General features: G+C 38.5%; 1 protein-coding gene across 1 annotated transcript in view; it reads right to left on the bottom strand.

The window, feature by feature from the left end:
• Positions 1-642: 642 nt before the first annotated feature.
• NEBL (nebulette) overlaps positions 643-11,727 on the bottom strand; it is a 70,359-nt gene continuing 59,274 nt past the window's right edge. The window contains 2 exon segments of the mRNA XM_042474437.1: positions 643-2,888; positions 7,188-7,303. Of these exon segments, the coding sequence (XP_042330371.1) occupies positions 2,712-2,888; positions 7,188-7,303 (293 nt within the window). The 3' untranslated portion in view covers positions 643-2,711.

Here is an 11,727-nt window from a genome sequence, read left to right as displayed (position 1 = left end):
AGATCAGACCAACTTACATTCTGTATTACTGCTGTTTTTTCTCATGCAAGTCCTGAAGATTGCTGTCATCACTTCATTGCTTGAGAACATGAAGCAAGCTAAATTTTTCAACATATCCAGAGAAATGGAAATCATTCTTGGGTCTTCTGGAAATGGTTGTGAGAAATGGCACCAATGGGAGGCTCCTTCAGAATGAAAATTGCAGCTTCAGAGTTGAGTTTTTATTTTGTTTTGTTTTGTTTTTTTGCTAGGACTGAACAGCGAGATAAAAGACAGACACTTTTATCTCCCCTACTTCCAAGCCTGTTCAAAGCTTTTCTTCAGATGCTATTTACAAAGCAAAAAATAATGAGGTGGCAATGCAAATAACAGTTTACATGTCTCTTTCATAGTACTTTTGATGCCATGAAGTGGCAGAGGCACATTCAAAGTCACTCCCCCTACATGTAAACTGAAACAGTATGGTCACATAAAAAGTTTATTCAGTCTCACCTCATGAACACATGAATGCTCCACTAGACTGTTATTAATACTGATTTGATCTCTCTGCTAGTCTAGTTCATACTAAAATGCCCTGAACTGAGTCAAATGGTGGAAATTGCAGGACTTCCACTAACAGAAAAATGGCCAGGAGACTACTGATCTTCTGGACATAAATTTATTTTCCCCTGTTAGATAAAACAGAATAATAGAAATGTATAATTCATTGCAAAGGTAATATTTAACCTTTGCACTTACAAGTGATTAGACATGTTTAAAACATCATACTATCTTTAATAATAACCAAAATAAACATGAAATATCACTCTCTGATCTTTGAGAATACAACTGTCTAAAAGCAGTTAGAATATACTTTCTTCAGACAATAAAAATTAAAATGTACAAAAATGGACCCACTACATTGGACCCAGGCCATTAAACCCCTGATTTCAGTAATTCATTCCATTAGCAACAGCGGATCTAGCCCTTATATGCAAATATGTGTACCAATCTATCGGGAAATCTTTATTTGAGTTTACATTTCTTTGTCTGATTTGAATTCTTTAAAAGGTGCTGACAGAGTCCTCAGTGACAGAAAAGCCTGAGAAAGTAGCCCATCTCTTAGGATTGTTCTTCTCATCTTTTATCAACTATGCTACTTCAATTCTCATTGAGTCCAAAAATAGGTGCGGGCACATGCTGTGGCACTTCTGATCCCTAGATGGGCCACTGTGGTCAATAGCCATCATTTTCTCTGACTGGAAGTAACATTGTGGTCGTTTTAAGTCATGTTTGGCCTAGAATTTATTTTTGCTGTTTGGGGATGGGAGACCCTAAAACAGTGTCTAAGTGCAAAACTGTGCCAGCAAAGGCTTCTTTGGCCAAGAAAAAAATGCAGAAAAAACCACATTGTTTTGGGGGGGGGGGCCTTCAGAAGGCCCAAAGGGCACAAGGAAGCTACTCAAGGGTCATATGTATTCTGAGGATCACACAATTGCAACCTGTCCTAAAAGGTCTAGAACATCTAAGAAGTGTTTTAATATTCCATTAAAGCTAATTAGAACCAAGCTGTTGAGACAATAGCACTAAGCTAATGGATAGCATGCTTTTTTTTAATTGTGCAAAATAATATTTTTTGCATTGTTCATCTTTCTGTGGAAGCAAAAATTCTCAGATGGATATCATGCTTTGATTAGTGAACTATTTAATGAGTTATATTTACAAGAATAGAAATCTGTTAAAAGTTTAATTTTCTTCAACTAACCCTTAGTGGAAAAATACCACTTTGCTTGCCAGTCAGTTCCAAAATCCAATCTCCCATTCATATTGTAAACCCCACCACCAACTCATGACACTGTAAAACATATAGTTGGTTGCTTTCATGACACTGTATTGTAGGATTCCCAAGATTCTTGACAGAAGGAAAGAGACGAGAGATAAATGTTATTTGTAAAGTGCTTTGAAGATAATAATTTCTATATAAATAGCATTAGTACAAGGGAAAATAGAAAAAGGTTGGAATTAACAAAATAGAAAAGGTAGGAATTAACAAATGCATTCTAAAATTGTCTCTTAGCTGTGCAAAAAACCACAGCTAACTCATGACTTGTGGATCATTCATAACAGTTGGTTTAGGAAGACTGACATGAGCTGGCACTATGGATGAGAGCAAACAAGAGCTTTGGGGTAAAATACAGTAGACTGGACAATAGTTTATCAGAAAATGTTCACCATTAAGTACTAGATATATTTTGTTTAAGGCTGCCAGGCAGTAGTAAGCAACTTTTGATTATGTCATTCATTACGACAAAAATAATATATATAAATTTGATTCATGTGTGTTTTTAATGGCTCAAACCTTAACAGCAAGCTATAGTCTTTAATCACACATTAAAAAAAATATCTGCTGCTTTGTTATTATAGCTTTAATGAGAAATACAGCCTACTGTAAAGGCAGAAGTCTGTTTGGGAGCTAATTGACAGAAATTTTTACATGATTACAAGCACCAGGTTTCCAGTTTCTATCAAGAATTCATTTCTAAAGATCCTGTTAAGCAGCATACTTTTGGAGCTTGGTGCTTCTTGGGTGTCTTAGAGGACTTTATGTTGACTTCAGCATGTGAACACAAATTGTTACATTAACAAGAAAGTAAGGAAGATGTGGTTTTAAAAGTACTCTTGTAAAGATTAGATAAAACCAAAAGAAAGCTGAGAAGGACTAATGGTCAGTATTAATTAACAAACTCAATGTAATTTGCTGGAAGCATTCCAGTTTTCCCAGTTCTCTGAACAGTACCATACATCCAACCATCATCAATTGGTTGTACATTGATGATGTAGTCACCATCTCTGAAGGAAACTTCATCTTCATCTTGAGCACTATAGTCATACATAGCTCTGTATGTTCTCTGTTGAGAGGAAAGCAGGGAAAGCTCAATTAAATATATTCCACAGATAGTCAGCTACAAGGGCTGCTGATAAATCAGTCTTGCAAACACATATTGCATAAATTGGGTGACATTTTATGGCACCAGCATAGCTGATGACATCAGATGATCAGAGAGGAGGCAATCTTCTTTTTGTGCCCCCTATGTTTCTGACCACACCCACGCCCCAATTTCTTTTGCAATTTTTTGCCTCCAAATATTGGTCATAAGCACACCCCACCAAAATGTCTAGGGGACATGGGGCAATGTCACTTTTTGTAGCCCATCTGAGCTTTTGGACACAAGGCCTCCCCCCCCCACAAAAAAAAACCCCTAGAAGTTATTTCTGATCATTTCCTCCTGGGTTTAAAACAGAAAGGGGGGACAAAAATAATAGTTCCCATGTCCCCTAGAGGTATGAGCAGACTTTCTGAGTTAAAAAAAACATGGGGTGGTACCAGGACAGAATGGGGGGGGGGGACACCTTCTTACAGTTCAGTTTATCTTTATTACAATCATAGACCAGCACAAGTAAAAAGGGGCTACAGAATAAAAGAAGGTTAAAAACAAGGTAAAAACACAGGTTAAAAACCATATTTAAACTATCCTTTTAAAATCTAGTGTGGCAAGGCAAGATTGATATTAGCCTACTGCAGAGGTCATTGCCCGGCGGATTTTAATCACTGCTGCACAAAGTCTGGCGACATTATATGTTATATCAGAGTTGATGTCCGAATGAAACAAAGAAGTGTAAAATTGGTGTGCCCTACAATAAAGGTGAAATAAGGCTGAGGTGAATGTAATACATGCTAAATTGTCTCTATTTGGCCAGAGTCACAAGGGCATAATCTGTCTGAGAAGGGGATCTTCTTGTATCAGCCTTCAAGGACAGCTAAGGGAAGGGCATGACATCGTGCCAAAGTAAAGACTATCCGGTGTTCTAATAGAGTTTTGTTAAGTATGCCATAGAAGATGCCAAGTATTTCATGGAGTCATTAACAATAAAAGTTGGGGCACTAGCTATGTCTAGCTGTTGCTCTATATCTATCACCCGTTGTTTGATTGTTACTTTAGCCTTTTTGTATCCCATGCTAATCAAAAGATCTGGAGGGAAGCCCAGTGATGACATTTTAGCCATCACTGTCTGTTTCCATGTAGACTGGAATACACCAGTCAGAGTAAGAGGAGCGAGGCTGGTAGGGAAAAGGATAGTCTGAGCCAGTAGCTGAGTATGGTCACCCACACCCTGGCCTCCATTTTCATAAAGCCTGACCCACCCTCCTACATCTGGTGAGGGCTATATGCAGCCCCAGGCATCATGATATAGCCCCACCCCTCTTAATGTTCAACAAACTAGCACAATGCAAAAAATTCTTATATATGGAACAATAAGGCAGTAGATACTAAACTATGTTTCATTGTAAGTACTAAATCCTGAATGTTCAATCACCCTTTAAAATACGAATTTGACTTGCTTGGTGACAAAGCAAATCAAACATCCACATGAAAGAGAAGCAGGCTACTTTGTAATCTGACAGTAAAACATACAAAAGGTACTGTACCCGAAGGCCCCAACACAGTGCCTATTAGTACAAATGTGCCTGCAGACATCTCCTTTGGCACCTACCAACCTCCCCATCTCGCCTTCTCTGAAAAGATTTTAAATCAGTTTTTTTTAAATAAAAAATAAAAAATGTGTAATTGGCACAAAACATTAAATGAACACGCCAGCCTTCACTGCCATCTTTATCTCTCTAGTATTACCTCTGGACCTCACAGAAAGGCATTCTTAGAAAATAAAAATGAGTGGAATTAGCCCAGCAGTACACATGGGAATATTCCAGTCTCCTCATGCCAGAAAAACAAAAAGGTAACAGCAAATGTTGGAGAAAGAGGGAAGAGATGGAAGCAGTAAGATTCTTCCACCTCTAGTGCTCTGTGTGTGTTTGCTTTGCCTGGTGTATGTGTTCCGAGGCATATAAATGATCTTCACTAAGCATTACTAAATTTTCCTCTGTAAAACTAGCATTTTGGCATGCTTTGTTGTGTCCCTCAATGCCTGCCTCACTGTATACTCCACTTCTTGTCCAAGTTAAGTGACTATGAACCTTATATTTTGATTACAGTGAAACGTGCATTAAAGCAAAATGAAAAAGGTGATTCCAAAGGAGTAATAGTAATAATTCAGTAGTAAGTAGTAGAATTCAGAGGCCATATCTGCCTTGTAGTTTAATTTCTAGGCAAGTGTGTCTCTGGTGCTCCCTCCTTCCTGCCCCCTTTTTTCTCTCCCTTCGCTTCTCTTTTGGTGTTTCTACTTCCCTGGGAAGGGAATCCTCAGGGAGAGAGAGATGCGGAGCACTCCAGGGCAAGATGACGTTCCTTCACCCAGCTGTCATCCAGCAAAGCCCCCCCACTCCACTTCCCTCCTGGATCCCAACCTGTCACTGTTGCTGCTGATGCTGCTGGTGGTGCGGTTGGAGGTACGCAGGATAAGGAGGTGGGTGGGTGTGCGTGTGTGTGTGTGTGCGTGTGCTCCCCTCTGCCCAGATGCAAGCCTTTGCCCATGGCTCAGGCTGCTGGGGGAAGGAAGGAAGGAAGGAAGGAAGGAAGGAAGGAAGGAAGGAAGGAAGGGTACCTGGGAGGAGGAGGAGGAGGAGAAAGAGGAAGGGAACACAGCAAAAAAAATTAAAAAAATAAATTAAATTAAGATATAAATCAATAGAATGGCTTAGCAACTAGTAGTTAGTTGCAAGATCAATCTATTGATTCATTGATTAATTTAATGTGCATTTTTTTAAAAAGCACCCATGTCACAACCACGAACCCAAAAGGCAGCACTAGGGGTGTGTGTGTGTGTGTGTGTGTGTGTGTGACATCTCTGGGGTGGGATGGTATGCACCCCTCTGCCATTTGTCCCTCCCCTCAGAAAGAATTTATTCTGATCTGGCATTCCCACTTACTGGGCACGCTTCAGAATCGCTCAAATGAGGATCAGAAGCAGTTTCAAATGGAAACAAGGGTCACATAGACTGAATCATGCTTCGGAACAAATTGTAGTGGGAATGAGCCCCTAGTGAGCTGTGATTTAAAAATAATTCCATGGTTTAGAGCTCCACACATACAACAAAGAACAGCTGTCAAGCTCCAAGAGGGGGCCTTCCTGATGTCACTTACCAATGGGGAAGATAAGAATGAGGAGTCCCTAGAGAAGCAGCTGGTCTAAACTCAGTTGGGAAGAAATAAGGGTACCTTCTCTAACAGAGTGCACCTGCCTTTTTCTTCCCTCGGTTGCTCAGAACAGCCAGATCTTCATGGTCTGAATCACCCCCCCCCCCCCCCACTTTCCTCTAGTAAGAAGCAGCAGCAAAATACTTACATACATGTAAGCTGCACCTACGCCCATGTAAGTCACTAGCAGAATGCTAGCTGATGTATTATGCTAACAAAGGTCTGAAAGATGAATCCAGTGATTCCCTTATCAGTTCCTGTAACTCTCTCATTCTCTTGTCATTCTAGCCTCCAGAACATCCTGCCTTGAGAGAGCCATGATGCTTTTTCATTAGTTGTATTTAGACGAGCAGTTGAATCTTTTCTTTATAATCAGAGTGAATTGTTGTTGTCTTTGGGGGATGCATTTCTCTGGGGGGGGAAAGACTCTGGAACGAAACAGATGGGCATGAAGAAGCAGCCTCTGGCCACTTCTCCTGTGATTGAACCCCAATTGGCTGGGAACTGTGGCAACCAGATGGGAAGCTTTTAGAGCGGCCACCACCGCTTTTCACCACTCCTTTTTCCACCAGCCTTGGGCCACCTAAGATGGCCTTGGAGTGGCTTCGGGCAGAATAAGGGATACGTATCATCTGTTCACCATGCCCCTGAAGCAGCTAGAACCTGCACTTTTGGGCCGGTCCGTTTCGGGCCTCTGAGTATCTTCCAGAATTTTGAGCCCTTTAAGACACTCCATTTATCTCCATGTAAATGCTCTAAATTATATTGTTTATTTTCAGTACATGGCACACTGATGTTCTTCAGGAAAAAGGGCAGGATATTAATGGTTTTATAAAGAAATAGACTGTACAGTACCTGAAAATGATGCAGCTGCAGCCAAGTAAAAAGGCACAAACAGGTCAGTTCTTCCCTGATACTTTCACTATTCTATGGCACATTGAGCCCGTGGGGGAAACAGTAAGCTTCTATACACTTGTTCTATATTTTTTTAAAAAGGCAATTACAGTAATAAAAGAGGCTACTATTAAAAATATATATTTCTTTAATACTCACCAAATTAGCTGAATGTGGCTGTGAATGAATTGATCTCATTGAGGACACACTAGTCTGGTGCATGTAACCATATCCTTGGGGCTGGCTTTGTTGATATGCCCCAGGAAGCACAGGTGCTACATGATAAAGAAACACAAAGATATTACTAATTTTTTTAAAAGGAACATTCTACAGAAATTCAATAGATGAAGTAGTGGTCTGCTCTTCTAATCTGAAAATCTGTAGAAATCAGTTACACCAGCAGGAAGTAGACTAAGCAGAGATATAAATAAGCTTGTCAGAGTCAAAGTAACTTCAATAGTGTGAGTACTTTATATACGACAATACCACAAGCATATCTTCGTCACACCTAACAGATGTAAGCAAAAATGTAATTTACTTGCAATCTTGCAAATTAAATAAAAACATTTCATAGTGAAGGCATATGCCAGCTGTGAACTGCTGTGCAATCTTCATTCACTTCAAAGTGGTGAACAGTCAACAAACCATTATAATATTAGAATCAAAATTTGTTTGCCTGTAATAAAAGCTTTATTTTAAAATTCCTCTGCTACGTGGTAACACTCATGTCAGACAACCAATACTGCTACAAAGTGTAGGAACACTCAATTCGATTATCAGTGCTAAATCAGGTTTCCTAGATTAGTTCTTCCCCATGTCACCTTCTTGTACTGGGTTATCAAATTTTTGGTGGGACACATGGGATACATGTACATCCCAACTGTCAAACAGTAGTAGTTTAGTTCAGTAGTAAATTACATCTGTACAATCCACACTGCCAATTCAGCGAGGAGCAAATTACTCTATTCACTATTGGTTTCTGCTGTAATTGAAATATATGCAATTTTGCCAATTTTGTGTAACCTGGCACAACAAAATGCACCAAGGTACACTATGATTTTTTTTGTCTGAAGCAAAATTTATTAGCCAGGGATTTGAGGTACATCAAGGCTCTCTAAAAGCTATGAAACAAATTAGGTATCTGCCCCAATGTTCTTTAGAAATAAGTTATACATTATGGGGGCAAAAAATTGCCACCAATAATGATATCCCTAGGCCCAGTTATTCCTGTCCCTAAAGTATGATTTAAGTAGACTTTCTACCAGATGCAAAGTCTTTGTGCTGTGAATTTCCTTGCCCTCAGCCATAGACTGAGAGTGGAGTGGTGTATCGGCTTCAGGTTTTATTCTGAATTTCAAAGGAGCTAGCCAAAACAGTTTCAGCACCATGAATAGCTCCTTTAAAGTTCAGAACAAAACTGCTCCTCTCAAATAAAAGCCACCAGCTGCCAGTATCTAAAAAAATCATAGTTGATATTGTTGTAGGAGTGATTTGTGTGTTTTTGTAATAGTACAGAGAGGGAAATTATGCCATATGTATTGTCCTGGAGAAGCGAAATGAGCGCTTAAGGTTCCTGCTAAATTCAAGCAATAATTTACATTCACAATCAATAGGATTACATTGTTCATTGTAAGGAAAACAGAGAAGGAAAGGGATGAGAAAGTTATTTTAAAAATTATTAGCTTTCTATGTTGTCCCAGAACATGATGCTTTGATCACACAAACCCTTTTAATCACACAAACTATGAACTTCTTCCATACAGTAAAACCCTCACCATTTGTGAACAAAAAACCCACAAACTTCCAGGTTTTCCATATGGATGATTAAGCAACAACAACAAAAGAATGCTGCTTCATAAGCACTCTTGCTCTATTAACTACAATCAAAAAGTAGTTCAGTTTCGTTATGTATAGACTAGAAAATCTAATGCAATCTTACCTTTGTTTTCAATGCTTCTTGTTTTACTACACTTTTCAGTAAAATATGCACTGAAATGAATAATGGAGTGTATATAGGCTAGTCATATAGCTGTTGCAAAATCTTAAAGACTGGGTAGTGATTATTTATATACAGAGATCCTTGGATCACCACACCCACTAGGAAACATTCTGATGTAATAACAATATGTACATCTCTGAAAGCCCTTTAACAGTCTGGATGGGGCAGCTTTAGCTCCTATTGTTATTATTATTCACACAGACGTTTGATTAAGCGGAAATCTCCTGCCTACCCAACTCCAATTCCAACATGTATGTATATGTGTAAGTGCATATACAGTGGTACCCCGGGATACGAATTTATCGCGTTACGAAATTTCCGGGATACGAAAAAAATAGATAGGAAAAAAACTGTTCCGGGATACGAAGGTTTTTTCGGGTTACGAATGTTTTTTTCGGCGCGAAATTCAAACCGCAAAGCGCGGCTAGCGGCTTTCCAGCGCTAGCCGCTAGCCTTTTCGGGTTGCGAAATTACTCGGGTTACGAACGGAGCCGCGGAACGAATTAATTTCGTAACCCGAGGGACTACTGTATACATTAATTGATATATACATCTTAATATACAGTGGGCCCATGGTATCTGCTTGGGTGTGGTTCCAGGACCCCATCCCGCACTCCATGGATACCAAAATCTCTGTATGTTCAAGTCCCATTATATACCATGTTGTAGTAAAATAGTTTCCCTTATTTAAAATGGCAAAATCAAGGTCTCCTTTCAGGATTATTATTTTTTTAATATTTTCAAGCTGTATATGCAAACAATGAATCTCATAAAATAATATATATATTCTAAGATGCACCATACATAAAATCATTATGCAGCCTCTTCCTAAATTACTGTAAAGACATTTTTAAATAGACAAGCACTAAATGTAAAACAAATTAAATGATTCTGTGTAGCATGATTTTTTTTTTAAAGTCTATTTGAAAGTGAAGCCAGATAATTCAAAGAGTGAGTTGTGGCTCTATTTCCCAGCATGTGTAAAGAGAAAAACTTAGTTTACTGATCTGATATTGGAACATAATATACATATTAGTTGAATACCTCAGGAACCAAGAGGCTCTGGCTTAATTTAATTATTTTTAGCAATGCTTTTTCCTACTAGCTGGAGGTTGAAATAATTAGAATAGAGCAATGTTAGCAAATACTATCTCTTGATATGTTCATTGATGGCCTGCCTGACAAAGATAGCATTCTCTCTTTTCTATGTAGTACTTCTAACCAGGGCTACCCCAAAATGTTTTGTTGCCTGAAGTGAAGGACAAGATAGCACCTCTCTTGTTCCATGTACTGGACAGTTGAATCTCGGAGCATGACTGCGAATGGGACACTGTGGTTCATCTTCTCTGAGGATAGCATGCCAGGCTAGGACCACAGCTCTGTCTTCCAACAGGTAGGGATGAGCAGAAGATGAAAGCTACTTCCTTCAAACTCTCCAGCACTGTCATCTGGGGCACCTGCCTCTTTCTGCCTAACAGTAGCTGGCCCTACATCTACCCTTTCTTGTATCTGCTTTTAGCATTAAGAAGCATTTTAGTATTATCAAGGTGGGAGTCAATTATGGAAGCAAAGGAGGGGGAAGAAAGTCTGGAGAGGGAATGACAGAGAAATTTCTTAATTCTTGATATTATTATTATTAACCTTTATTTATAAAGTGCTGTAAATTTATCTCTAGGACTGTTTATCAGTTTACATAAAGCAGGAGGGCAGTCTTGCTTTGCTTCCTTTTGCTTCTGTCATTTCCTTGTCTCTATTATCTTTTGAGAAAGTTGTGTTCTGTAGAGTTTCTATATGCAAAGCTTCTATCTGTGAGCTGTTAATAAATAGATTGTCATTCTGTGCAAAATGGTAGATATTTTTGTCCTTTTTATATATATTGTTGAGTTCAATTTTCATGGGCTCTTTGAGTTTGAGAAGTTTGGCTGGATCATACCTTTTTCACTTTTCCTTCAATAGGAGAGCAAGCCAAATATTAGTATATGGTATAGCTACAAAAACAGATATGTGGCACTTGCAGAAAAGTACTAAGCCAAAGATCACATTACGGAAGAGGCTCTTCTTTTCAGTTTAACAAATTCATTTTAACATTGTTTCATCACAACAGAAAATACACAGTTTTGTCACTAAAGGGCATGGACTTTCAGAAACCTGAGCATTAAAATATAGATATCAAATAAGAAAAACACAGACTTAAATCCAAATCCAAATCCAAACATAAAGGCTAGCTCCAACTACAATTGTCCCACTGACTCAATTGCTGAATGGCATTAAGTCGATAATGATGTAAATCCAATTGATATATTCTGTTTGGATCTTGCAATTGAATTTAGGCTATAGTTGTCAGATGCTAATGGGAATACTAAAGTTATTCCATTTTAAGACTAAAACGTGAAATGTCAAGGAACAGTTTAAATGGCTTGAAAATATAGTCAAGCAGAACAGAAGATTGCAATGAATATTTCATAGATATATTTAAGTGTAATATAAAAATCCCTTTCAATGTATAGAAAAAAACAGAAAGGAAACTTATTAGTACACCATGTACATTCATGTATATTCATTTACTGAAATGGTTTGCAACTTATTTTGTAGCACTAAAACGCTAATCCTATGAGTTGCATCTCTCACTCTCATACATACCAGTAAAATATGAAATAACACAAGGAAGTTGGAAATATCTATTTCAGTTTTACCAGTAAC

Source organism: Sceloporus undulatus, chromosome 6 (assembly GCF_019175285.1).
Source record: "Sceloporus undulatus isolate JIND9_A2432 ecotype Alabama chromosome 6, SceUnd_v1.1, whole genome shotgun sequence".
Taxonomy (NCBI): Eukaryota; Metazoa; Chordata; class Lepidosauria; order Squamata; family Phrynosomatidae; genus Sceloporus; species Sceloporus undulatus.
The sequence above is the reverse complement of the archived record's forward strand: the minus strand, read 5'-3'. Positions and strand labels throughout refer to the sequence as shown.